Below are 26932 nucleotides of genomic sequence, written 5' to 3'. Positions count from 1 at the left end.
AGTTAGGACAAATAAGTACATGATAACTCATTTACACAACATATTTGATCATATCATATATATATATATGTATGTGATTTGGTATTCCGTGGAACTGTTATGTTGCGTAAAAACAGTTTAGTTGTCCATGAATCCCCTTGTATAAGAGTAAGTTATGCAGCAAGTGAAGATCTCCTCCTCTGCAATACCAAAAAAGATCTCGGTCAGCCCATGGACTGCAGAGCCACCCACAAACTCGGTTTCTCTCTCTCTGTCTGATGTTTCGCTGAACAGGTCCAGGACCTAGCGATCCGTTGCATCCAAAAGAACATCCAGAAGAACCGGGGTGTGAAGCACTGGCCCTGGTGGAAGCTCTTCACCAACGTGCGTCCTCTCATCGAGGTCCAGCTCAGCGAGGACCAGATCCGAGGAAAAGATGTGAGTCCGTGCATCTTCCTGCCTGCCTATCTGTCTACCTATCAACCTTTTTTTTTTTTTTTTACTCGTCAGTCTGTATTAGCATCAGTCTTGTCTCCTGGCCTGGGAGCACAGATCGAAAGCTTCTTTTTTTTTTTTTTTTCCCCCCAGCTACCCATCAGGTATAAACTGAGCTTTCAGCTCTAGTGATGGCTATAAAGATGTAGAGCCACCCCCGCACACGTGACGCGAATCCCTCAGCGCTCGATTTCAGGTCGATACGGTCTAACGGCTTTTGTCTCCGATCAGACCGAGTGAAGGAGACAGCTCTTTGATTTCCACTCCCCTGACATTCCGAATCAGATCTGCACTCGAAACCCTAGGCATGAGGCGAAGTTTACATTAGTGGCCCTTTTCCCCAGCAGAACGCTCATCTAAAACGTTGACGACGCGAGCCGCATCCTCAGAGTCTGAATATAGGTAGAGCCGCATGATTAAACATCGTTATTTTTCCACTTCCAGCACAAAGGAAACTCCGGTCAAACTACTTCTGTGGTATTTTATTTTATTTTTTTTAAACAATTCTTACTTGATTAGCACTGTGGTGACTGTTTGCTTGCAGGAGGAGATCCAGCAACTGAAAGCGAAGCTTGAGAAGGTGGAGAAGGAGAGGAACGAGCTCCGGCTGAACACGGATCGGCTGGAGAGCAAAGTAAGAAGAAAACAAAACGGAAGGAACTGAACACACCATCTGAGTCACTAACCAATCGAGAGGGTTTTTGTGCAGTATTCTGAACACCTCTTATGGTCCTTCCTTAACATTTAGCAGTTCTGCCCATTTCACTGTGACTGACAGAGGGAATTGGGTAGTGAACGGGAGTGTGTTGTTGATTCTAGATCACAGAGCTGTCCACGGAGCTCTCGGATGAGAGGAACACCAGCGAGTCGGCGTCCCAGCTGTTAGAGACGGAGACGGCAGAAAGGCTGCGTCTGGAGAAGGAAATGAAGGAGCAGCAGGTAACGATCGAGCAATGTATAATTCTCAGAGCTGCATGGTGGCCTGGTGCTTATTAGCTTTACTAGGTTCCATTGATCACCGATGTAAAACCAACATAAAAATATATATATTTCCTTGTACTGAGAAAAGGACAGAAAAACGTTTTGTTTAAACTTCTAAATTCAACAACTGCACTTCCATAACCATCGAGTTCGAACTAAACAAGGATTCTGTTTAGATTTTGCTCAGACATGAAGATGCTCTGAATCGTGTGCATGTTCTTGCTCTGAATCCAGACAAAGTTTGAGGAAATGAAAAAGCAGATGGGAAGCATGGAGGTGGAGGTGATGGAGGCGCGGCTCCTCAGAGCGACGGAGCTTAACGGAGAGATGGACGACGACGATATCACTGGTGAAATGAAATATATATTCTGGACAGCGAACTTTTTTTATATCATTCACTAATCCACTAATTAAAATACTTTATGCGTCGCATTTTTATCGCAAATAGAACATTTTCTAGTAAATTCTAAGTAAGAAAGAAATACTGCTGTAACCAGCCTTGTGTAAAAAAAAAATATATATATATGATTACTATGTACTATTTAATTACCACGTCTGTTAAATAAAGTGCAGAATGACTCGATCTGTGACTTATCCACGATTCGCCCGCGTGTATAAGGTGGCGAGTGGAAGCTGAAGTACGACCGAGCTGTCCGAGAAATAGACTTCACCAAGAAGAAATTACAGCAGGAGTTTGAAGACAAGTTTGAGGCAGAGCAGCAGAACAAGAGGCATTTGGAGAGAAAGGTATGTTACTGTGTGATTTATTTTACAACTTACCCTGGTATTAACCAATCACAGTCATTTATTGGTTTGTTAGTTGGATTGGTTTATTAGTCACCATTTTATTTACTCACAAAATACATGTGTGTAAATAATAATACAAACCAGACACCAAAATGTATTTAAAAATATATATATATATTTTATTGAGCATTTCTGAATATTTTAGGAAAGACCTTGTTACTAATTAATGTACTCTATCAAATTTATAACTTAGAATATTTTCATAAATACTTGTGGTGTTATAGTTTATATATTTTTAGATTTTCTATTTATGGTTATTTTGTGTTTCGAAGTAGTCTGAATAGCGAGATGTACAATTTTTTTTCTTCTTCTTCAAATTCTGCTTCTTTTATCTCCTGCCTCCATCTTCTCTCTTGCGGTGCAGTTCGCCGACCTGCAGGCGGATCAGGAGGAGACTCAGCGCTCTCTACAGCAGGCGAAGAAGAAATGCCAGAGATTAGTGGCCGAGCTCCAGGACACCAAACTGCACCTGGAGAACCAGCAGAGCCGCAACCACGAGCTGGAGAAGAAGCAGAGGAAGTGAGTACATGTTGGGTTCGGCCTCTCGTTTTAAACGAACGAATTAGAGAGATATACGCGAAATTCACAGTATGATAACCATGGTGACCAAGATCACTTTTTTGTGTTTCATCAAACCTGAAGGATTCGGTTAAAAGTACTGCAAATAGTGCTTTGTTTGTTCATTCTGAATTAGAATAGAGGTACAGTTGTGCCCAAACGTTCACCTGGACGATCGACGACGTGATGCGTTTACGTTTTGTGAGAGTTCATCACGAGTCCCTTGTTTGTCCCGAGCAGTTAAACCGCCCGCTGTTCTTCAGAACATTCCTCCAGGTACTGCGCGTTCTTTGCTTTTCCAGCAGCGACTATATGATGTCGAGATCCATCTTTTCACACCGAGGGACTCGCAAACGTTCACTGATGCTCAAGAACGCAACACGACACATTAAGAGCCAGGGGGGTGTAAACTTTTATTATTTTGTTTAAAGACCTTATTTTTTTTTCATTTCGTACTGCCCTTTAGAAGCTACATAAGATAAAGACAAAATAATAATTTACAATGATCATCCTGTTCAAAAGTTTACACCCCCCCCCGGCTCTTAGTGTCATGTTGCCTTCGTGCGCATCAGTGAACGTTTGCACCTTTTGTAATAGTCGTGTACGAGTCCCCCAGTGTGAAAAGATGGATCTGAACATCATATTAGTTCATATTATCCAGGCTGTTGGAAAGGGCTCGACGATGCAGGATTTCTCTGAAGAACAAGGGGCAGTTTAACTGCTCAGGACAAACAAGGGACTCATGAACAACTATCACGAATCATAAAAACAGTCATGGATCATCCAGGTAACGACACGCGGTATGATGAATCAAGGGTGTGTAAACCTCCGTTATGTGAAATAGCTTATTCAGGACAGGACTAAATAAAAAATAACATGGGATTTTTATGATCCCTCTTATTTTGTTAAAAGTATTAAGATTTTGCAGATTCTACAAGGGGTATGTAAACACCACCACACGAATGCGCAAAATGTTCATATATGTACACGTACCTCGTTAACGTGCTCTAGCGCCGAGCTGGGATATCGAGGTTTCCGTAAACAGCCGTATAACCAAAATTTGTCGTGTGGCATGACACAAAGAAGGCCACGGTAGTTCCAGACCTAAGGACAATGAGAAGAGGTATGACATCATAACATTCTTCTCTTCATGGCTCTTTCCACTATTTCCTTTCCAACTTGGATAAATTTAGATGATTACATCTAAACCAAGCCTGGACCTCGTCACCGTCCAAAGCAACTCCAGCGTCTCGACGCTCACTGGACACTAGAACAGAGCACCATGCTCATGATCGACGCACAATTTCAAATGAAGAGCTTGCTGTTAACACGAAAATGAAGGCTGAGTGATCCTGCAGGAGAAGAGAGAGAACATGGCTCCTGTAGGTCTGCTGAAGAGTTCCTGGATGAATTATTGGAAGAAGATCATCACAATATATTTCGGCGGTATCTCAGAGGCCTTTTAGCTGGAGTCATGAATTCATGGCCTCTGTTGAGATGATATGCATCTCTTTATATGATGCATACCAACCAATGATAAGGATTTCACGTGTGGCTTCTGTTGCAGGTTTGATATGGAGCAGAACCAGACTCAGGATGAGGTGCAGAGAGAGCGGGCACAGCGGGAGAAACTGGGCAGAGAAAAGGATGTGCTGACTGGAGAAGTGTTTACAATCAGACAGCAACTGCAGGTACGCTGTGTGTGTGTGTGCACGTGTGTCTCACTCCCCCCACAGACTTGATCGACCATCGTATAGCGCCGATTGGGGTCATGGGTGCCAATATTTATAGCGTGTTAAAAATGAAGAAAGAATGTGAAATTTCAGTGCAAAATGAAAACAGAACAAAACTACAAGATAAGAGGATAGAGACGTGTATGTGTGTAGGACAAGGAGCTGGAGCTGTGTGGGATGAAGGTAAAGCTGGAGCAGCTGGAGGCCGAGCTACAGGATCTCTCCTCTCAGGAGTCGAAGGACGAGGCATCGCTGGCCAAGCTGAAAAAGCAGCTACGTGACCTTGAGGCAAAGGTCAAAGATCAGGAAGAGGAGCTGGATGAACAGGCTGGAACCATCCAGATGCTGGAGCAGGTAGGAAACCATGTATAACGACCACTTTCTACAAAAATTCTGCCAGCAAGTATAGTGTCGAACAGCAAAAATGTGTGTGTGTGGTCAGGCTAAGCTGCGTCTGGAGATGGAGATGGAGAGGCAGCGGCAAATGCATTCAAAGGAGCTTGAGAGCAAAGATGAAGAGGTAGAGGAGATCAGACAGTCATGTAGTAAGAAGGTAAGACAAGAATCACACTCTCAGCTCTCTAACCTCATGCTTTGATGCCGGCTTTTGATGCCTCGTCATCCACGTGGCTGTTTGAACGTATAAAATCTATTGTGGAAGTCTCCTGTTGAGCTGTGTGTGTGTGTCTGTGTGTGTGTCAGCTGAAACAGCTGGAAATGCAGTTGGAGGAGGAGTATGATGATAAGCAGAAGGTTGTGAGAGAGCGGAGAGAGCTGGAGAGCAAACTGCTGAACGCTCAGGACCAGGTATAGCGTTATCCAAACAAATCATGCCCCTAATAAACCCACATTAAGGTCTCATGCAGCACCACTCCAACATAATTAATTCAATGGTTTGTCTCCCCAGGTGAGCCACAGGGACGTGGAACTGGAGAAGCGTCTGAAGAAAGATCTGAAGCGCACCAAGGCCTTGCTGGTTGATGCTCAGCTCATGCTCGATCACCTGAAGAGCAACGCGCCGAGCAAGAGAGAGATCTCGCAGCTCAAGAACCAGGTCTCACGTTACTACTTATAACATCTGATTGGTGCGACAGTCTACGATTGAAGGGTAGATCTAGGTGTGTTCATGCGTGTGTGTGTGTGCTGGCAGCTGGAAGAGTCAGAGTTCACCTGTGCTGCAGCTGTGAAAGCTCGCAAGTCCATGGAGCTGGAGATCGAGGACCTGCACGTCCAGATGGAGGACATCTCCAAGGCCAAGATGTCTGTGAGTTATATTTTTGCTCATAAGCTGCATTCGCTTCTTCACCTGAGATTATAAGCATTGTGTAATTTAAACGTTTCGATTATTGTTCTCGTACTGCCGTGTGGCCCGTTATCGTGTGTTCTTGCGAGCAGTTACGGGGAAGACGTCCGAAGTAAAAGCATGTAATCTGAGTCAGCAACGTGCAATTACTGTGTAATTACTGTGTTCAGTCCTGCCATGTTTTTTACTGCAAAATGGTAGAAACATGGTCATTAAAAGAGTGGCAGTGGTTTACAGGCATGTTAGATTTTCACTTTTTCTTTTACACGATGTAGATTACTGCTATTTGTTGCAGGAAGACATGTTATCCTGTCTTTTTTTATAGAGAGCCAAGCTGGACAAATGCTGTTAGCATAGGTAATCAATTAATGAAATAAAATCTATAGACGTGCAGACTGGATTTTTCCGGCATCCAAAAAGTCAACGAATAAGCATCGGAGCAACCCTTAACCCCGCAATGAGGAGACACCCTAAGGGGAAAAAGATAAAGTGCATTGTACTGTAAGAGGAAGGAAGGTTAGAGCACACACAGTGCGCAATATATATATATACGGTGTATATTGATTTCCATTGCGCAGTCAGAACACCACAGAAGCAGCTCTTCTAAAAGCCCAATTAATCCCATATGTGGATGTTTAAAGAGCAAACTATAGAGATAATTTTAGCTCGTCTTAATTTCAGACGAACAATTCATTGCAAGAGGTGTAAGTGGTAACACGACCAGAGCCATTAACTCCCAGCCTACACTCAGATTTCTATAAAAAGACGTTACGACACACAGTTACCATATTTGATGCGTAGACGCTACATCGACCGGTAGTCCTTAATCCAATATGTCCCTTAAACAAGTAGCGACACACTCAGGGCCGTGCTGTTTTAGGAAACTAATCAACAGCATTGATTAGTAGATTATTTTCGTAGAAGACCACATCCTGAGATGTATATATTCCTCTTACCCAACAGCACTATGCCAACGATTTGGAACTTTCATGCAAATGTTATAGAAGTTATTATCAACACTTTCTGACCAATCAGATTCGAGAATTCAACAAAGCCGTGGTATAATCATTTTAAAAAGGTACAGCACATTCACATTTGTAAACGAGAGATCCAAACCAAGAATTGTTATATACATGTCCATTATTATGACGTTAATTTTGATATTACGGGATTTTTCTGTGGCGTTGAAGTAGTGTCTGTAATAACGGCACTTAAACGACAGTCGTGCTCCTGCGGGAGGATGTACCGGTCTGCTTACAGCTGCTAATTAGTGTACTTAATTATGGCTCCTTCCGTTTGGTCTTTTGGGACGGTCTATCTAATTTGAATTGTGCGCCTGTGTATTTGGGGAGAACGTGAAACTGTCATTTTTAGCGTTTTTGTTTACGAGATGAAGTAGCTAAGGGTTCCTATAGAGGGACAAATCACCTGAAAGGTATTGTACTCGAGCAGATCGACATCAGTGACGTCTCTCTTCCTCTGTGCGTATCTCAGCTGGAGGAACAGATCAGCAGACTGCAGAGAGAAAAGAACGACCTGCAGTCGCGTCTGGAGGAGGACCAGGAGGACATGAACGAGCTGATGAAGAAGCAGAAGGCAGCTGTGGCCCAGGTTCTTCACAGTCTGCTTTCCTCATGTTAGATCTCTTAGGATACTTTGTTTGTTTGTTTTTTTTGCAGATTAAAATGACGACGTGTGTTCTTTTGTAGTCGATGAGGGACTTGGCTCAGATCAGCGACCTGCAGACTCAGCTGGAGGAGGCCGCAAAGGAGAAGCAGGAGATTCAAGATAAGGTACTGCAACATGGCTGAATCACAGCAGTGATCCAGATTGCATGCAGCACCATCATGTACAAAGCCATGCTCCAGGTCTCGGTGGCAGCAGATGCATTACGATAGCCCTAAAGAGCTTAGATCCTCTCAGATCTTTATCTAAATCTAGTTCAGTGATTAACTGCTCTCTGGACAACAAACTGGGAGCTCGACAAACCTCCTCCTAATTAAAGAACGCATGCTTTCTGGGTGTACACAAAAAGGAGCTTACACGTTGATTGTATTAACTAGGGAAGGTCAAAGTGCAGATTTGTTCTTCAGTCATTATTTCAGGCTTAAATGCTCTCGGCACAAGATTAAAGTCAGCTGATCTGAAAGAAAGGAAACGCTGGAAAATGTATGGGGTGAAAATTCTGAAATACAAATATTACTCGAACATTACAGCAGCGATATCTGTACGTAAAATCCATCCAGCACGGTGTTGGTGCAAACGAGAACGAACGTGTTTTCTGTACAGGAGAGACGACACCCGAAGCAGAGCCTTCACTGTACGATGAGAGAAATAGTGTCATTTGTGATCACCGCTCTCAGTGTGATGATTGGAATCGCATTACAATAGCGCTCGTGGTGTAGATGCTCATCGGAAGTTAAATGTCAATGACGGTACTAATCACCTCGGTCTAAAAACGTGTTCAGGCGATGCTCGACTCTGACTCTTTGAGCATTTTTATACGATGAAAAACCTTCACAGAGAGCGAGAGGCAGAGGATTAAGCGCGCACAGCTTGGTCCTGTTGCCAGTGCTCAATTATTGCCAGTTCTATCGCCCGAGAGACCGAAGGAAAAACCGACAGATTGAAGTCATAAAAAGTCGCTCCCTAAATCTCCCATAGCTGTTCAATTGCGCCGAGATCCGGCAAGCTTGAAGGCCACAGTATGTGATTTACCTTCTGATCAAACCATTCAGTGAGCCCTCATCCCTCATCATCCTGGATAAGAACACGCCCATCAGGATAGAAAATTTCAGCGTAGGATAAAGGTGATCAGTCAGTGACTTAATATCGATTTTCAAAGATACACCTCTCTAAGGGGACGCAAAAATAAACGAACGCCCGTCAAATCATGGCAGAATCTACAGTTTACAGTACAGTGCCTGGCCCAAAGTCAGCTGTCCCAGCAATGTTGGTTTTTTTTCAGTACAGAAAAACAACTAAACACTCCCCTGATATGATAAGGTCTGAAAAGATCACAACTATACACGATATTGAGGAGCACTGTTTTCCTCCGCACAGCTCCAGTCAGTGCAGAGCCAGCTGGAGTTCCAGGAGCAGTCAATGGTGGAGAAGTCTCTGGTCAGCAGGCAGGAAGCCAAGATTCGCGAGCTGGAGACCAAGCTGGAGTTCGAGCGCTCCCAGATCAAACGCCTGGAGGTGAGAGAGCGAGGGATGGCGAATGTGTGTGGGTGGACCTAGCAACCCGTTATTAAGCAAGCGGCCGAGTGAAATAAATCGGCACCTTTTACAGGAGCACACTTGAGCCATAGCCTTTGGGCCATGTACCTTTGCTCAGCAGCATTTTCGAGATAAACTGTATAACTCTAGTAGATTTTCTTATCCCTATACCACCAGACCAATATATCCTTCCATCCATGGTTTATATGGAAGAGACATGTCCTCTTCATTCTCTCTGTATTTCTCGACCTCTTGTCTGCAGGCCCTGGTGACGCGGCTGAAGGAGAACATCGAGAAGATGACCGAGGAGAGGGACCAGCGCTCGGCTGGCGAGAACCGTGAGAAAGAGCAGAACAAGCGCATGCAGCGGCAGATCCGCGACATCAAGGAGGAGATGACCGAGCTGGCCAAAAAGGAGGCTGAGGCCAGCCGCAAAAAGCACGAACTGGTAAACAGAAACGCTTACCAGGCCCCGTTTCTTTACACATCAGATTAGGGATAAAATGTGATCTTGGTGATCTTTGACCATGGCATGGTTGTTGGTGCCAGTTTTTTTTTTTTTTTTAGAAACAGATGATCACCTGGAAGTCTCTAGAGTTTACACAGAGTGGTGCGAAAAACATCGTCACTTAATAGTGACAACTGCTTAGCTGCCTCCTATTTCAAAATTGCGACTAACAAGACAACTTCCTGTCCCATCAGGAAATGGACATCGAGAGCCTGGAAGCAGCCAATCAGAGCCTGCAGGCGGACCTCAAGCTGGCCTTTAAGAGGATCGGCGATCTACAAGCAGCCATCGAGGACGAGATGGAGAGCGACGACAATGATGACCTCATCAATAGGTACGTGTGCTCGAGGCTGGGATGCGTCCTGCTAAAGTCCTCACATTAACATATTAGACATCTTATCATTTGACGTGACGTTTATATCACCTCTAAAATGAAACAACGCCCCCTTTTCGATGACATCACATTTCGCCACGTTTCTGTATAAGCTCTGATTTTGTTTTTGTTTTGTTCCTTCGGCGAAGCCTGCTGTTCGAGTTAAAGATAGAGGAGCTTAATGCCGAGTCTTTGTGTGTCTAATGTAAACAATGTACAGCTTAAGAGCATACACAATACGTTTCGTTTCTGCAGGTAGATATTAGGACATGGAGAGGCCGTACAAATAAATAAAGTGCATGTACACAATATACGTGTTCTTTGATTGCTATAGGGCTTTCGGTTACCTCTTGTTATGCCACATACAATGAATTACGACAGCTCTTTTTCTTCTCATATTTTCATGTTGTTAATCAACTTTCCTTTTCCGTCCGTGTGAGACAGTTTGCAAGACATGGTGACAAAGTATCAGAAAAGGAAGAACAAAAAGTGAGGACCCGAAACTCCATCCAAACATTACTGCATGGGGATCATGAGCATGGGGGGAGGGGGGGGGGTGTATAACAATCGTGCATGCTGAGAGAAACTAAACAAGATTTCATGATCACAGCAGCATCAACGTCAGCCATTTTAACCCACGTGCATGAATCTGCAAGCACTGCACGTCTGCCTCGTGTCCATTCAGCCAGCATGTTTATGCCTCATTGCATTTAACAACTTCTTGATTCCTGAACACCGTCAGCGCATTGATAAAAATAACTGGATGAACTGATTGCAGTGGAGAGTCAGCTCGTGGCGTGTCCGACGAATGCCCCTGCCCGTCGGTTTATCTGTATGCCACAGCTGTAATATTAGCAATAATGGAGAAATCGATTTCTAGACAAATCAAAATGTCAAGAAGCATCAACTAGCCTCTGAATATGATTTGTAGGAGCCCCGTATGAGACATGAGGAATGTGCAAATTATTGTCTAGTGTGTGTGTATATATATCTCAGTATTACTAAAAATGAAATTTACCATTCCAGCATAAAACTAGCATGTTGTAGAGTTTAGTAGTTAGCCTTCCTTATACTACCTTACAAATGAGGCAAGCTTTATTGTAAGGGCTTAAGCAATGCCGCCTCCCCAGGAAGCTTCCACCTGAATGGAAATTGGGATATTAACTAGCAGCAAGAGGTATTTTTTGGGTTTACATTACCAAAGTGACAAAATCCTGATTTTCTGCCTTAACGTGACTCAGATCGGATTCGAGAACGAGAACAGCAAGTGCAGAATTCACGTGGCTTTTTATCCTTTAACGTGCATGCACACAACAATGGTGCGTTGGCAAGAGCACTGACTACAGTCACTGACGTTCTGTGAAAGGATTGGGGATTTACTTGATACTCGGGAATCAATTCAAGAAAAACTAGAAGGAACCTACCAAACCCGAGGAGACCGATCCAAACATCAGAAGCTTGTAATATGAACTTAGCCTTTGCTCTCATGGCACGCGAAAAGAAAAAAAAAAAAAAAACCTAAACAAAAAACAACAACATTATTGTCTCTTCCTAGAGTAGAGCTTACTGTGAATCATTAACTAGAAATGTTTTTACGAGTCTGTAATGCGTATTTAAGCTGTGTGGTTTGATTAATGTAGTGCATGGGTGAGGATAATGCAGTGTGGGAGTTGGGCTGTGGATGACTGAGCAGTACAAATAATGTCGAGCGTTTTGGGGAATTTCTACAGGCGCTTTAGTGATAAATCTAATTGGGTGGAACGGAGATATGTAACCAATAGGACTATGTTGTCACAACTGATTAATGTCCAGACTGTGAAATGGCTGTGTGTGTTTGTGCTCCATGCTCACAGCCCGAGGAGCTCCACGCCAGTGGTCTAAGGCATTGGATGCATATTTAGGGCCATTAAATAAATAGTACTCCATTAGGCATTGTCATGTCCATATGCCTTTGTGGGGTTTTTTTTTTTTCAAGAATGATACGTTTCCCAGACCAAATAAATAAATAAATAAATAAACCCGGTCTCTCCCACCTTATACCACAGCATTGTTGACTAGTCAGATACAAGATGTTGATTAACTGTCTGTTACAGCAGCTTTGACAGTAGTTCCAGCTGATATTAAAGAATAGTAATAATACATTTTTTTAAAACCATTCCTAAAATAGGCCACAAACTGCAGCTGAATTGCACCACAGTCAGTGCACGAATAAGCTAAAATTGACCGGAGCTGTCTCAAGACACTGGTGCAATCCTTACGTGACGGGACTGGTGCTGTTAATAATGTGAGGAGAGGCGTAGCCATGTACTAGGAAACAAATCTGTCTAAACCGTAACCGACCGTGTGTACAGACACGGCGATCTCCTGACCAGAGAACAACTCGGCTCGGTCGCACGGGAGCGTTATTATTTCACTTTACTGTTCGTCGTGTAAATATTTGAGCTCTGGCATCTACGCTGTCAAACAGAGCGGCACAATATGGCGCATTATAACTGCTCAGTATGCATACAAACACCCACAGGAAAAAGGAAAGAACAATCCTGACAGCTAAATTAGAGCGAGTATGAGGATATAAAGTCAGCCTCATAGCCAGGTGTTTACACGTCAAGCAGCATTTTCCCCTCTGTATATAATTTGAGATATGAAATAACATCCCTGATAAAGCTTTGTCATACCGAGGCTGTACGGCAGCGAAGCACAACGGTTGGGGGGTGGGCAAAAGCACGATTATTCCCCCTGCAGAATCTGGACTTGTCAGACCGTTCATTTTAAAAGAACCGACCTCAGTCCTTTTGGTGTTCACAATACGGTGGACTCAAAAGAGAGGTCATGGTTTGTCCCGACACAGTAGCGTGGTGTCAGATCCTACTTCAGGCACCAAAAAGATCAGGGTTCCACCCTTCTACTTCCCTGAGGGCAAGAGGAATGACTTTTAACTAGCCTGTAAATACTCTCACTATGTTTTTGGAAAACTGGTCGTTATAGCGAGATTACAAGTATTGTACCATTCCAAACATCACCACCCACTTCAGTAATATTAAACAGACATTAATGGTAGCTATACAGCTCTAACGGTAGTCCCTAGTGAAGAAGGGCTTAAATGAAATTAAATGGAAGTGTCAATATCGGACACCCCTGATATTGTCATGCTAATATTCGGTAAATCCGTTTAAACAGCCGAAGGCAAGCCGCTGCCCTTCGGTTGGCCATACCGCAGTTGTGGTTGAAACTTGATGCAGCTTGCAACTTCAGAGGTCAAACTGAAAATAAATAAGAAAGTGCCAGTGTTTCCCTTACCAAATAGGAAGAATTGGATGGATACACAAAATGACAGCGATCCGGACGTATTCCACGATCGCAGTCGTGATGGAAATCACAGACTGCGCTCCGTGAAAAGTCAAAATCAAGTAACCTAATAAGACATCATAAACATCCAGAGTTGTTCATTGCTAGCAGCACGAGGCAGCATCCATCGCTAGGTGAAAATAACCCGTCTTACCACCCTGTATGTTGTTTTTGATGATCAGTCACTGACAACGAGGGATTCTGATGCAAGGAAAGCAAACGCATACATTACTTACAGCTGTACAGAAGTGTTTTTCTGAAGTGGTCCAACATCCGCTCTCTACTGCAACCCTACTCAATCCAAAGTAGCTAACCAAAGCACTTCAGTTAAAATGAATGTTATGAAGAACGAGCCTAGTAGAGCATATGCGCACCTTCTGTTTCCTAAATTGGGGAAACAGAGCTAAATACGAATGTTCTATGAAGTCTCTGATTGATCAGTACTAAGTAGGTTACACATTTCGATATCGGTGTCTGGGGGGAAAAAAATAAATAAATGGTATCAGTGCATCGCTGATTTATAATATAGTGAAATTCTCGTACAGTCTTCCCTGCTTACCTTTGGCAATGGGCTTTTAATGCCAATCAATATGTCAGTGGTGCAGAAAAGAGAACGGATCGGGATGACTAGTCCGACAGGTTTCTCTCGCTCTTTCTGCCAGTTATGGACTGGGCTGAGGTGCACAGCTTTGGTAACAATCATTAGAAAGAGACAGGCAGGGAAACAGACAAGCATTAACATAACCATTAACATAGTTAATTGTGCCTTCAAGAGGTAATTTGCATGCTGCTTAGAGGCTGGACCGGTTTTACTCGACGGATTCCCATCCTGACTTATTCTACAGATTAAGAGCCGAGAGGGAAACATGCAGGTACATTCATATTTATGGATAGGACCATTTGCTTTAGATATTTAAAAATATTCAAAGCCCTGTGGCATTATGTTGCCGCCTGTTTCATGCATCACGATCACAATTGGGCTTTATTATGCAAATGTTTTCAATTATGCAGTCGATCTAACAGAGAAAGTTGTTAATGCAGTTAAAGTCCAGCTCAGCCATCGTCATACTCGCTCGTTCTTCCACAATGAAGAGGTTTGCTCAAAAATCAGTACCGGCAGTTAAAACATCTTGCTATAATTACGGTCTCCGTTATCGTTCGACTCTCAATCCATCCCTCATTCCAAGCTTGATTTCATATCAGTCGAGAATGAACGAGTTGATGTTGACGGTACACCTGCTAGCTGACTCAGTAATCTATACATTGGTAATATTTGCATGGTTTGAAGCATATTGGTGTTTCTCTGGAACCAAGCGTTCCTACATTGTTTTCATCAATCCCACCCGTCTTAGCCAGTGAACAACAAGCCGTTGTTCTTGCTGCTGCCCCTCATTGAAATTTTTTTTCACAGCGGAGAGGACTCCGATGTGGACTCTGAAGTGGAGGACCGCGTGGACGGGGTGAAGTCCTGGTTCTCAAAAAATAAGGGCTCCGCCAAGACCCTATCGGACGATGGCGACTTAAAGGCCCCAAGGTCAGTATGGGTCACCTTCTTCCTAAGCCAAAAATAATGGGGTCCTTGCCTGAGGTGAAGGTGTGGGGCTGGTTTAATGGGGTACTCCAGTGGCTAGACGTTTACAGGATTTCTTGTGAAGTTTCCAGACATTTTTCCATTTTCAAACTGACTCACTGTTGTGTTGATTTCTATCATTCTCTCCTTGTGTACCCCGTCTGTCTGCATCCGTTCCTTCAACAAAGCCTCAAATATCCTAATGCAGCCAATGCTGACGTAAAAGACATAAAAGAAGGGAAGGAAGGTAAAGAAGGTCAGGATGTGAAAGAAGGGTGTAAAGATGCTGAGCTTAGTAGATCGGTGTCAGTGATGAGCTCGCTTAGCTACAGGAAGCGTTCCAACCTGAAGGACTCCATTGGAGGCACTGGGGACGAGAGCTCCCTTTTCAGTACCCTAAAAGAGCAACCAGACACCCCGGACCGCTCGTCACTCCGCAAAGCTAAGAACAAGTCCAATGAGAAAGCCGGAGATGATCTAGATGACCGGGGCTCTGTCATCTCTCAAGCTTACTCTGAAGCCACCAGCAGAGCCAGGAAAGGTCTGGAACGGCGGTGGACCAAGAGCAGCCCAGACATCGACAAGGAGTCTGTCGTGTCTTCGGTGGCACCTAGCAGAACTTCCTTGCGCCGTGGCCTGGACAATGATGCTAGGTCCACAGTAAGTGGCTACAGTGTGCGCCGAAACACGTCATGGATGGACGATAGCCGAAGCGACTGCGGGTCTGCAGTGAGTCCAGGCTTAAGTCGCCGTTCAGGAGGACGAAGCCCTGGGAGCATCAGCCTCAGCTCCCGGACCTCGTTGGCACGCAGCAGCCGGCTTAGCGAATTCGGCGTTAACCTGGCAGCCAACGATGATGCTATGAGCGTGGCCTTTAGTGAAGGTGGAATCTCATCCTATAGTACTCGCTCTCTAGCCCGAAGCCTTTCCAGCCCGGCCCAGAGCCGCTCCACCGGGGGTGAAGCACTCGCTGACACAGATGCCAAACCAGTCAGCCACCGCAACTACCTGGACCCCGATTTGGAAAAAGCCATCAATGAAGTTCTCAGCTTTAAGCCCATTAAGTTCAAGCGCCGCAGTCTGGAGGACACTGATGAAGAGAAGGGAGGAGCAGGAGAAGAGGAGGATGACCGGAAGAGCATACGCAGTGTGAAGAGCTCCCTGCAATATGATGATGATGATGATGATGATGATATTGATCTGCACCGAAGCACATCTAGACTTCAGCGTTCGGCTTCTGGGTCAGCACTGGACTATACCCGCTCCTCCAGCAGTTTCAGCTCTCGCAGCAGAAGCAGCAGCCGCAAAGCCAAGAAGAAGAAGAATCGAGACTCTGAATCAGAGAGCTCGTCGGCTGACGAACGCAAAAAGGGCTCCAAGAAGAAAGGGAAAAAAGGGTCCAGGAAAGGAAAGAAGAAGGAAAGCAAGCCAGAGTCGTCTGAATCGGACTCATCCGAATCGTCCGACTCGTCTTCCAGCTCCTGTTCTGCCGTGTCCTATCGGAGTTCCAACAGCATAAAGAAGGGCCCGGGGCGAGGTGCAAAAGGATCTGATGAGGAAGCAGGGCTGGATGGTCTTGCAGAAGACAGACCACCGAGCAAGAAAGAAGAGAGGAAGAAGAAAAAGAAAATGGACAACCTGGTGATGAAGTATCTTTACAAGCCTGATAGTGATTAAATCCGGAGGTGCAGCAGGTGACCCTTCCAGTCAGCATGGTGTTAAACTAATACATTAGCCAGCAACAGCAGGCCTACTGACAGACTATAGGATAGTTTTCACACTGCCATAACAACTAATCATAACACGGCATGCCTGTAGAGCTCGGGACCGGTTCCCATGCTGAGTTTGTGCTATGAACTCTTAACGGTGTTTAAAGTTTAACTTTGAAAGGAAATTGAAATTAATGGCCTATGTTCAGTTTGTTTCGAGTTGAAGAGCATGGTTTGCTTCATGGGTTCTTTTCAGTCCCCTCATGAAGCCTGAGGTTATCGTCTAATTATTCGCTTCTTCCTGAGAAAGCAGTTTATTTAGAGAGCTCTGTGGGTGCGAGGGCACATACTAATTCCCAGTGAAAGGCTGGTGTGATAAATGACTCAACTGCAGCAAAACAACACAGCTCTGGAGAAGTTAATTTACCAAGACCTCCATAGCATACATGGTCTTTTCCCTGATGATATTTTTCTATATAGTTTAAAAACCCATTTAGATTTCAGGAAGGGTACAAAAAAAAAAACATATCCACCATAAAGTTTTTTCTCTACAAACATCTCTCGATTGTCTTTGTAGGGAATCACTGCACAAACTCAGTGCTCGTATTGATCTCCAAATGCAACTGAGAGACAAAACTGTGGGTGTGCGCTTAACCTCCAGCCAAGAGCAGAGAGGTCATGCTTCACTGCTCATTTTGCAGCAAAGCTTGGCTAAAAGTCTCTTTTCTGTGTTTCTTTCCTTCCTCCAGCTCCTCTTCCTTGAGGAGAAACCTGAGCCGGACCGATGAAGAGATCGGTGAGGAGGAGAAAGATCTCCAGCAGAGCATCGTTGCCGATGGAGACGGCGAAACCAGACTTTCAGAGACCACAGCGTAGATCCGAACCATCAACACACACACACTAGATCATGCCTTTGGGTGAAATCTTCACCCCTTCGGACTTTCACTCCGTGACCTAGATGGTTTTTACTCAGTCTGTTCCATACATAGCCAAAAGAGAACGGTAGAGTTATTATTATTATTATTACTGTTATTTAAGTTATAGGAGTTTTAAATTAAGGATCATGGGTAAAAACGTAGAAGGAAGAGCGACGTCTGCAAGCATCCTCCTCTCCACGATGGACTTCTCTTCACTCTAAATCCTAACTCGCATCCATCACCCTGACCGTTCCCTCAATCAGGGTTGTTCAGCTAGCCGCCATAAAACTACAGCTCAGGCAGATAAATTATGAAGAAGTAAAAGAGATCTATAAAATCTCAGCTTTGCGATACGAAGTTCTCTATAGGAAACGCTTGCAATCATCAGCCTCCAACAGGGCAAAACGCTCCATTTTATTCTTGTGAGGAAAGAAATCTTTAGCATTTTTGTTGATTTTTGTTTTTTTTTTTTTAAAAAAAAAAAAAGAATTTTGCTTCTGATCAGCCAGCTGCTGCAGTGTGGAGGTTGTGAATTTTGCCTTTAATCTTTTTCACTTATCAAGCCTTGCTCTGAAATCTTATATAGTCGTGTATCTCTCTCATCTCGGTCAATATTGCTTTTCATCTTTTTCTTTTCTTTTTCGCCGGGGATTATTACGACGCCTAAGGACGATGTGACTGTTACGTTCGGGATTATGTAATGCCTACACATGCACTCGGCAGGAAGATCCTCCGAAGCAAAATATCCGGAAATTTGTTCGAAATACAGTTTCAAATGGAATTAATACATCTTTTTGGCCCTACTTAAGATCAGTCAACTTTTTCCAATAAGGATCCGTTCTTATCAACACTGTAAATCTGCCAAATATTAACGACGGCGTCGGGGAGACCTCAGAAGCGCATGTGTGAAGGCACACCGTGGTTATGCGCACAAATTAGCGGTAATTTTGCGTGCTCGGGCGTGAAATGGGGAAGAATATAACGTGTCGAGCGGACAAGCTGTTAGCGCAGCTTCGTTTCCCTCGTCCGTGTTTTCTATGCATCAGAACCTTTTATTGCAGAAACGTGTAAAATGACACCGCGTCCGCTCCTGTTGTGGCTTGTGCGATAAACGAGAAGGGATTATAGAATATATTTAATACGTCTTTGAGAAGGCTCATCTGCATAGCGTCAAATGATATTCGGGGTAGTTTTATTGTAAATAAATATTTGCGATTGTCTACATCGTCTTGTTGTCAAATGACTAAGTTTCTTTTTTCAGCGTGACGGAAGGAAACTATCAAAGAGAAATTAGTAAGCGAGTAAAGCCTGTGGGGTTTCACACGGTTTCGAACACGGCCTTGTCCAACACCCCTTGCCGGTATCCTTCGGTTCAATCCACATTGCTTTCTTCAGGGCCAGTTAAATACTTTATTAGCTGTGAACTTTCTTAGATGACCCACTGGAAGCCGGAGGGAGGACGTGAACACGGCTGTAGGTCTCAGCAGCAGAACTTACCCTACCCAGAATGCACTTCAGCCTGATGCTATATTATTAGCTTTTAGATTTTAATTTATTAATGAAGAATACTTTATTCTCGTCATACGTTTCGGTAGTTACATTCAGCGTCGCAGAATGTCTGTACAACAAGTTAAATCAGTGTTAAAGCTATAAACAGTCCCTCAGAATCCTCCCCAGCCCCAGAGGGAGGGGGGAGGGGAGAGAAAAGCAAGATTTCAGCTACACTAGTGCTCTTTAGTTCAAAAGCATGGCTACTGAATAAATAAATAATAATAATAAAAAAAAAAGTAAATAGATGCAAGCAATTAGGAATGTGTATCTACAAGAGAATATAATGGAATTCACCTAGTTTGCATTTCAAAGAGATTACACAATTTCTACCAAGAGTAACAGTAAAAAGGGTTTAAAGATGTCTGGCATTTAATCCGCACCAGACCTCAACCTCCCCTCCTAATGGATTGCATGGCTCGAGTGGCATGCAGCTTATTTCCTGCTTTCTGCAGGTCGTCTTAAAAGCCTGCTCCCTTTTCATTACACGGCCTCCAAAAACATTTGCCTGTTGGGAAAAGGAAGCACCTACTACGGGGGGGGGGAGGAAAAAGAAAAAAAAAAAAAAACACGTCTGCTTTGTGATTCTTAAAGTCACGTTTTCTAAGCATTTACTTAGTCATATATACTCACTGGGACTTTACGACGAACACCTGGTCGGACACAGTTATCCAATCAGCAAATTATCACACAAACAGTCGTGCGATGTAGCGTAAAAGAAATCGTTCCTGTGCGTCCGTCCCCACCGTGGCCTCGGATTCCTGTTCTTAGCTGACGGGACGGGAACCTGCTGTTGAAGTCCATCTGCCTGAATATTTGACGTGTTGTGCTTTCTGACATGCTTTTCAGCTCACCACGGTTGTACAGAGTGGTCATCGGAGTTACCGCAGGACTTTTTTTTTTTTTTTTTTGCAGCATTCGGTGTAGACTCTAGACACTTTCTGAAATAGGTGAACCAGCCCATTTGGCACCGACAACCGTGCCACGGGACGTCAGAGTCACCGAGATCACGTCTTGTCCCTCATTCCGACGTGAACATTAACTGAAGCGCTTGTCCTGTATCTGCATGATGTTCTGTATTGTTCCGAACGAGTAGGTGTAACAGTTCTTCCTAATAAAGCCTAATCGTTTTCTCCAGTAGCGTCTCTATACGCGTTTACCAGGCGGTCGCGTGTGACGGGATTTACCGATTCTTCGCCATTCTTGTGCATCAAACAGTAGATGAGGATTAAACTGCAGGAAAGAACTACAGTTGAGACCGGGGAACTAAAGAAACTCCGGACCATTCGAGGCAGATGTTCGGTCGATTTGTAGAGTTACCTCGTCATACGACCGATTTCGATTTTTCTTTACGAGAAAATCACGCCCGCCGCTCTGTCAAAAACGGGAAACGCACGAGACGAGATGTCATTCATCTCAAAGCCCAGATTACATGTGCGCCACTCCTCAGAAAGGGGCGGTTGGAAGAGTTAATTCAGGGTCGCCGCCGAATGAAACGAGGCCTGACTGGGTTCCCTAATGGCGGGCTGCAGCTGCCTGTCAGAGCGGCGTGACTGGGGGTGCTGCTAGCCCCAGCGGCGAGCAGGTGAAGAAGCAGCTCTCATTTGCAATTCAGAGAGCACTCTGTGTACTGCTTTCAGCTCAGCTTTGTTTGCACATACTGTTTCCACCCTAATGAGCGATGTGCTCTGGTGAAAGACGCAGTGTGACTTCTGATGCCGAGTGGATGGGAGCATATATAGCGATTCCGTACGAGAGAAAGCACCTAGTCCTACATCCTAATCTGCCTGTAGACTCAGGAAATCATTTTTTAAATACATTTTGTATATGCACAAAGAAAAGGAGAGCGCGGAAATCTAAACCGTTCCAGATTTCCAAGCTGACGCTCTGGCAGACATGCCGGTGGCGTGTTGGGTGGAGACTCGCAGCCCATATTTATTTCACTTTCTGTCGCTTTGTTTCTTCTTTGTTTGACTGCCAGGGTTGGAATCATGAAATTACTCATTAATTCTCCTTCCCTGCATGAGAGATGAGAGAAGGCGGCTGCGTTCTGATGAAATTTTCAGCTCCCTAAAGCACACGGCTCAGTGGCTCTCCAGTTCGAATGTTTCCTCCTCATCATCTCCTACAGCTCCACGCCTGTTTTCTGCGTTTCATCCAGCCAGCTATTGCTTTCGAGTGCGAGACGTACGAGAAGGTCTTTGATTACTAAATGTAGGCTATCGCTGAGAGTCCTAGACCTGTACCCAAACAATCAACAAGCGTTACGTGTTCTAATGACACCCCCTCCTATAAATAACCACCTGAAATATGTCGTTTATGTTGTAATGTGGTTTTTTTGTAATCACAATAACGGTCAACCTCACCGTGCCGGTCTCCGCATAAATCATCAGAGCGACTGCTTCAGCTGGGATCTCTGATCTTTCGAGTCTCCGCGTCACTTCTTAAAAACGCCATTTCATCCAAATTCGCTAATGCCCAATGACACAACAACCCCCAAACCCGAGAGGACGAAGGCTAGCCTCGTCAGATATAACGATGTAATTGTCTCGCCACGATGATACAGCTGCCACGGTGTCCAGTGACGTTTAACGCGATTATAAACTATATGGCCAGAAGTATGTGGACACCCGACCGATCCATACCCGACTTACAATCGAGGAAGCACAAGCGATGCGAAATTCTTCTTTTCGATGACGTTCGAGTGACGGTTCTTTCCAGTGAGTGAACTTGCGACTGTTCAAAAGATCAGCTGTAGGCATGCGTTAATGAAGCGAGTCTTTAATGAGTCTTTATCCGTCACGTATGAAGTAGAGCAGAGTAAAATTGCTTTCTTCGCATACCCCAGCCTGTCAGGAAGCTGGGGTCGGGGTCAGAGCGCAGGGTCAGCCATGATACGGCGCCCCCTGGAGCAGAGAGAGTTAAGGGCCTTGCTCAAGGGCCTAACAGTGGCAGCTTGGCAGCGCTGGGGCTTGAACCCCCGACCTTCCGATCAGTAACCCAGAGCCTTAACCGCCAAGCCACCCCTGCCCCAGTGGTAAGTATCCTTAAGGCGGTATTTGATGTATTTGTGTCTCTATAAACTCCCAGCAGCCTCCGTCAACCTTTTTCCAGAATCCTCTTACGTAATACCTGTCGTCCTGCTTATCTCCTCGGAGGGGGCTCTGTTCCCCAGGGCTAATTAACTCGTCTCCCCCCAACTCGACAAGACTCGCCTCTACATTCTGAAGATGGATTTTGCCCTGCATATCTAATGGGTTTTTAATGCACTCATTGTCTGGTTTAGTCAATACAAATTCACTTACCAGCCCACTAATAAATATCCCGCTGATCTTCTCCTTGTATAATCCCCCCATGATGCCTGTCGTTATGGTCCACCTGATAAGTGATTAAGTGCTTTGCGGTGAAGAACAGGTATGGAACAGCTTGCCAAAGTCGTGCATGGGTAAATCGCTGGACAGAGATGCTGATGGCTTTTTAACAGCCGGGTTTGTTTATGAGCGAGCTACTGCACCGTGATAGATTGGAAGGATATTTACGTGGAATATTAGTCTTTTACACACACACACATTATATATATATATATTTCTGCAGCACACTTCAGAAAAAAACATTACAGGATCACTTTTATATAAATTCATTCACAAACCTCGTCTGTCACTCTCAAAACGTTTGAATGAGTCTGCGCAGGAGAGCGACTGTGTTTTAATCACCGCATAATTATCCCCACCGTCAACATTATTTGAGAAGGGTTTGACTCCTTCGTTTATTTAAATATTTTTTTTTTGTCAAAATTCGTTCAGCCATAAACAGTGTAGGGGGTGGGGCTACCAGTGGTGTCGGTTAACAGCCGAGAGCTCAAAACATGTATGCAATTACCAATCATTCCAGAGACATACAGTCATGTCCATAAGTATTTGGACAGCGGCACGATCGTTTGTCGTTTTGCTTCTGTACTCGGCCACAACGGATCTGTAATGGGGTAAACCCAGATGTGATTCGAAGTGTAGACTTTCAGCTTTAGGAATTACAGGCATCCGGTACGTTCTTAAAAAGAAGGAATGCACCGACGGGCTCAGCAACACCAAAAAGCTCGGAATACCAGAGATCACAGAACTCTTTCCTTGGTGAAGAAAATCCTCTTCACAACATCTAGCCGAGTCAAGAACCCTCTCGGGGGAGGTAGGCGTATCGTTGTCGGAAATCTACAATCAAGCATGTAAATACAGAAGGTTCACCTCAAGAAGCAAACCAATAACAATAACATTCAAGGACAGAAAGGATAGATTGGACTGGGCTAAAACATTTTTTTTTTTTTTTTTTTTTTTTTAAAGCCTGCCCAGTCCTGGATGAAGATTCCACGGACAGATGAAACCACGATTAACTCGTACCAGAATGATGGGAAGAGAAGAGTATAGAGAGAGCACGATCCAAAGCACACCATATCAACTGTTGAACATGTGGAGGGAGTGTTATGGCATGGGGATGTACGTCTGCCAACGGAAATGGGTCACCGATGTTTATTAACGACGTGACTCGGATGAATTCTGAAGTGTATCGAGCGATACTTCCGGTGTATTTCGAGTGTTATCTGTATCGCCTTTTGTGTATTTCTAGTCATCAGGTCGTCACTGTTGGAGATTTTGTGCTACCGTTTCTGAAAGGCGTTTTTTTTTTAAACCCAAAGGTCACATTATAAGCTCTCCTTGAAAAGGTGGATTGAAGTATCATTCAAATAATTGGCCCCAAAGTATATTTATAACTCGGAACAAACTGAGCGATAAAACCATGAAAGACGACACCTTTCTTTTCTTTCCTTTTTAATCGCTGTCGATGAAATGTCCTCCACTCTGCCGGATAATACATGAGGCAAATAGTATCAACTGAATCAACGTGTCATCAGACACGTACCATAATTGAGGTATGATTTTACACGAACTATCTAAGTGGAGCAGCAGTGGAGTTTAAGGCCATCTTGCAGCCGTATATTATATACAATCCTTCTAAAGTGACTTTTTCTGCTCAGGTCAGCAGGAACCTGAGGGGATTGAGTTCTATTTGTGAGGAGTGTTCACTGTCGAGCTGGCAGTCAGGGAGAAATGTGGAAGAAGAGCACTCTTTTAGTATCACTGGCCCCGAAATGTCCGCTGGAAAAAAAAAATCTCTCACTGCAGCAGAGTGGTTTGTGCTCTCATTTAATTACGTTATAATCACATTAAATTAAAAGGAAAAACCTTGACTTATACTCCTGTCTGACAGGGTTTTAGCTTCATGCTATTCTTAGATGCTGACCTATTTGTTCTAGCGCAAGGGCGTATTTTTGATGGAGACTAGAAAGCACGTTTACCGGATGCTGTAAATATAAATGAATATCAATTAACTATAAAAAAAATAATACAACATCATCTGCTACGAACATGTAGTAATGCCGTCGCGGGTTAATTTAAAGCTGCCGGAGGTGGGAATTTTCTCTAAAAAAAATTTTTTTTTTAAATGAAGAACTAGGTGGCAGCAGGGAGCATTCCCACGACACAGCTCCAGGGTCCTCGGATCAAAACGAACGTCCTCAGGATTCCTCCAATCTCCCAACACCACGCCAGTAGGTAAACGGGCGATGTTAAATCACCCCCAAGAGTAAAGACGAGTGACGTTCAACTCCGCGCGTCCACATCTCATCCCTGGGATACGCCCCAAATCCATCACGACGCGGACCAGTGCTTACCCGAGACGAATTCGTTCGTTCGTTAATTAAAGACTGACAGAAAAACGCCATTTCGAGCGTCGCTTTGTCGCGTGGGTGTAATACTAGTAATTACTATAGTACACACGGATTTTTATAAGCAAGGCCACGATGGTGTGTAACGTACGCATCTGAAAACCGCTTCAGTTCAGTTTCACTCAATAGCTCGGATTTATTCATTCATTTATTTACTTATTTATCGTACACGCTGCAGCTTGTGTTTTTTTTAAAGACGATACGAATGGCAACACGCAACTCCTGATGCGGTTGTATAGATTGGCATTTAAGCCTGATTAAGGGGAAAAATTAATTGCCCGCGTAATTACTAAATACATTAGCACAACTATAAACCATATGGAACTCATTACAAACCGGATACGCCGCATGGATACGAGCCATCTTTATACTGCTTGACTGCACCGCGTCTACATTAGGTTAAATAAAACTTTTAGACAGGCCACATTATCATAAGTTCAGTGTCTTTTTTTTACTTCAGAATGAAGTCGTACTCCGGCGTGATCTGGACACGGAATATTATCGATAATATAACTACATTTAGCGATCTTCGGGGTCCGAGCACTCTTTGGAAATGGTGCCCTCGGTGGCCAGTTCACGCCGAGTTACATACGGCAATAAAGAGACCGTAGATGTCCTGACGGTAGCTGTCGAATCCCTGCTGAGAAGTCTTTCTGCTGGCTTTGTACCAAACGCTAAGCCTGTTAATAACGGTCTGGTTAAGCGAGGAGCAGAAGTCTCGATCGGTCGTCCGGAGTGCTAACAAAGTGCGAACAGTTCCTGGAAACTTCAGGGACTATTCATCAGGCTCTGATTTGCATTACCCGAGCTGTCTGGCTTTTTATTAATTGAACGACACTGCAGCAACTCTTTCTATCAAGCAGATGGAGCCTGATGGAGTGTGTTGATGTATAGCTCTGAACATCCTGGCCACCTAGAACTGCTGATGGGTTTTTACAACTCGCCTCAGTGACACAATCAAACTGTTGGGAGTTTTAATGTTTCAAAGAAGGAGAAAATGAGACAAAGAACAAAAGGATAAACCCCCCCCCGCGCCTGCGTAAACAGGGCGAAATGCCAGACGCGTGTTGCTCGGCGCGTCAGGACGCCTGAGCAAGACGTTCCGACCCGTGAACCGGAAGTCAGAACTCGTGCGCAAGTGGACGATCCGTGTTTATTCATGCAAAAATCATCAGCTGTTGGAAGGCAGCGTGAGGAAGTTCCCCAGGTGGTGGAAGTAAAGAGATGTCGACCGTGGTAGCTCGGGCAAGTCAATCCTACAGCCATAACTGTGGGTTAAGGTATGATTTGACCAATAACATCCCTCTCTGGAGGAATGATCAATTCCTACTCTGTAGGCAGGCCTCAGAGTTTGGGATCGAATGCAGGGAACTACAGGACCTTGCAGCGGTGCGTTTTGGTAGGTTCGACGACGAGCTAGCAGGCTGCGGCATTCTGGAAAAAAAAAAGATTCTAATGGCGTGAGCAAGACTACCAACCAGAGCGGAGTCAAGTTTCAAGCACGCGAGATTAGCGACCGGGTGCTAATCATCCAGATGTGATACAGGAGAAACCTGCACGGCCGACTAAGCCTTGCCGACGAGCGCCAAAGAGCGATCGTCAAATGCTACACCGCGAGTCTGAGCCTTTTGTAAAACAGATTGATCGGGGAGTTCTCAGCGAAGATGATAAGGTATCTGTATGCGTTTCCAGGAGGATTATCAGCTCAGGGTTTCTGCGAGTTAGCTGAAGGTGATGAACTGAAATAGGAGAAGAACCTGATTATCTAACGAAGTGGAGGACAGGACGAATGGAGTGTCAACAGCAGAACTGTGGTAAGAGAAGCATTTTGAAGCCTCACAGGAAAGGTCAAGCTCAAGAGTCTAATCCCCGCCGGGTTTAATCCGTTAGTCTACGCTAACGTGTTTGTTTTCCCTGAAAAGTGGTCTCTCACGTAATATCCTGCTTTCTTTAACGACACGTTAGTTTTCTAGGACAAAATTTAACGTTACACAAAAATGTGTTTGGGAATCTAAAATGTTTTTGGGGTTTTTTTTTGTACCGACTTGACAATGTAGAAGTTCTAAAATAAAATAAAAACATCTATAGCAAAAATTAAGGGGGGGGGG

At 44.3% G+C, this 26932-nt stretch overlaps 1 protein-coding gene and 1 long non-coding RNA gene across 17 annotated transcripts in view; one reads left to right on the top strand and one right to left on the bottom strand.

The window, feature by feature from the left end:
- The window catches only part of myo18aa (myosin XVIIIAa), a 64672-nt gene extending 45950 nt beyond the window's left edge, over positions 1-18722 (top strand). For 10 of the 16 annotated variants that reach the window (XM_047160811.2, XM_047160812.2, XM_053687093.1 and 7 more), the window contains 21 exons: positions 274-417; positions 1019-1108; positions 1294-1413; positions 1690-1804; positions 2075-2202; positions 2627-2781; positions 4388-4511; positions 4707-4907; positions 4996-5106; positions 5256-5360; positions 5461-5607; positions 5704-5817; positions 7351-7467; positions 7566-7649; positions 8920-9057; positions 9341-9526; positions 9781-9920; positions 10404-10448; positions 14716-14838; positions 15063-16568; positions 17333-17471. In XM_047160811.2, coding sequence (XP_047016767.2) covers positions 274-417; positions 1019-1108; positions 1294-1413; positions 1690-1804; positions 2075-2202; positions 2627-2781; positions 4388-4511; positions 4707-4907; positions 4996-5106; positions 5256-5360; positions 5461-5607; positions 5704-5817; positions 7351-7467; positions 7566-7649; positions 8920-9057; positions 9341-9526; positions 9781-9920; positions 10404-10448; positions 14716-14838; positions 15063-16551 — 3876 coding nt within the window. In that variant the 3' untranslated portion in view covers positions 16552-16568; positions 17333-17471. Of the gene's footprint in view, positions 1-273; positions 418-1018; positions 1109-1293; positions 1414-1689; positions 1805-2074; positions 2203-2626; positions 2782-4387; positions 4512-4706; positions 4908-4995; positions 5107-5255; positions 5361-5460; positions 5608-5703; positions 5818-7350; positions 7468-7565; positions 7650-8919; positions 9058-9340; positions 9527-9780; positions 9921-10403; positions 10449-14715; positions 14839-15062; positions 16569-17332 lie in introns of all 16 variants that reach the window. The other 6 variants (XM_053687092.1, XM_047160814.2, XM_053687090.1 and 3 more) reach the window with 4 other exon arrangements.
- Positions 3735-26932, bottom strand: part of LOC108276889 (uncharacterized) — a 121548-nt gene continuing 98350 nt past the window's right edge. The window contains exon 3 of the long non-coding RNA XR_008398169.1: positions 3735-3924. This is a non-coding gene — a long non-coding RNA (uncharacterized LOC108276889). The remainder of the gene's footprint in view (positions 3925-26932) is intronic.

Source organism: Ictalurus punctatus, chromosome 16, assembly GCF_001660625.3.
Source record: "Ictalurus punctatus breed USDA103 chromosome 16, Coco_2.0, whole genome shotgun sequence".
Classification (NCBI taxonomy): Eukaryota; Metazoa; Chordata; class Actinopteri; order Siluriformes; family Ictaluridae; genus Ictalurus; species Ictalurus punctatus.
The sequence above is the reverse complement of the archived record's forward strand: the minus strand, read 5'-3'. Positions and strand labels throughout refer to the sequence as shown.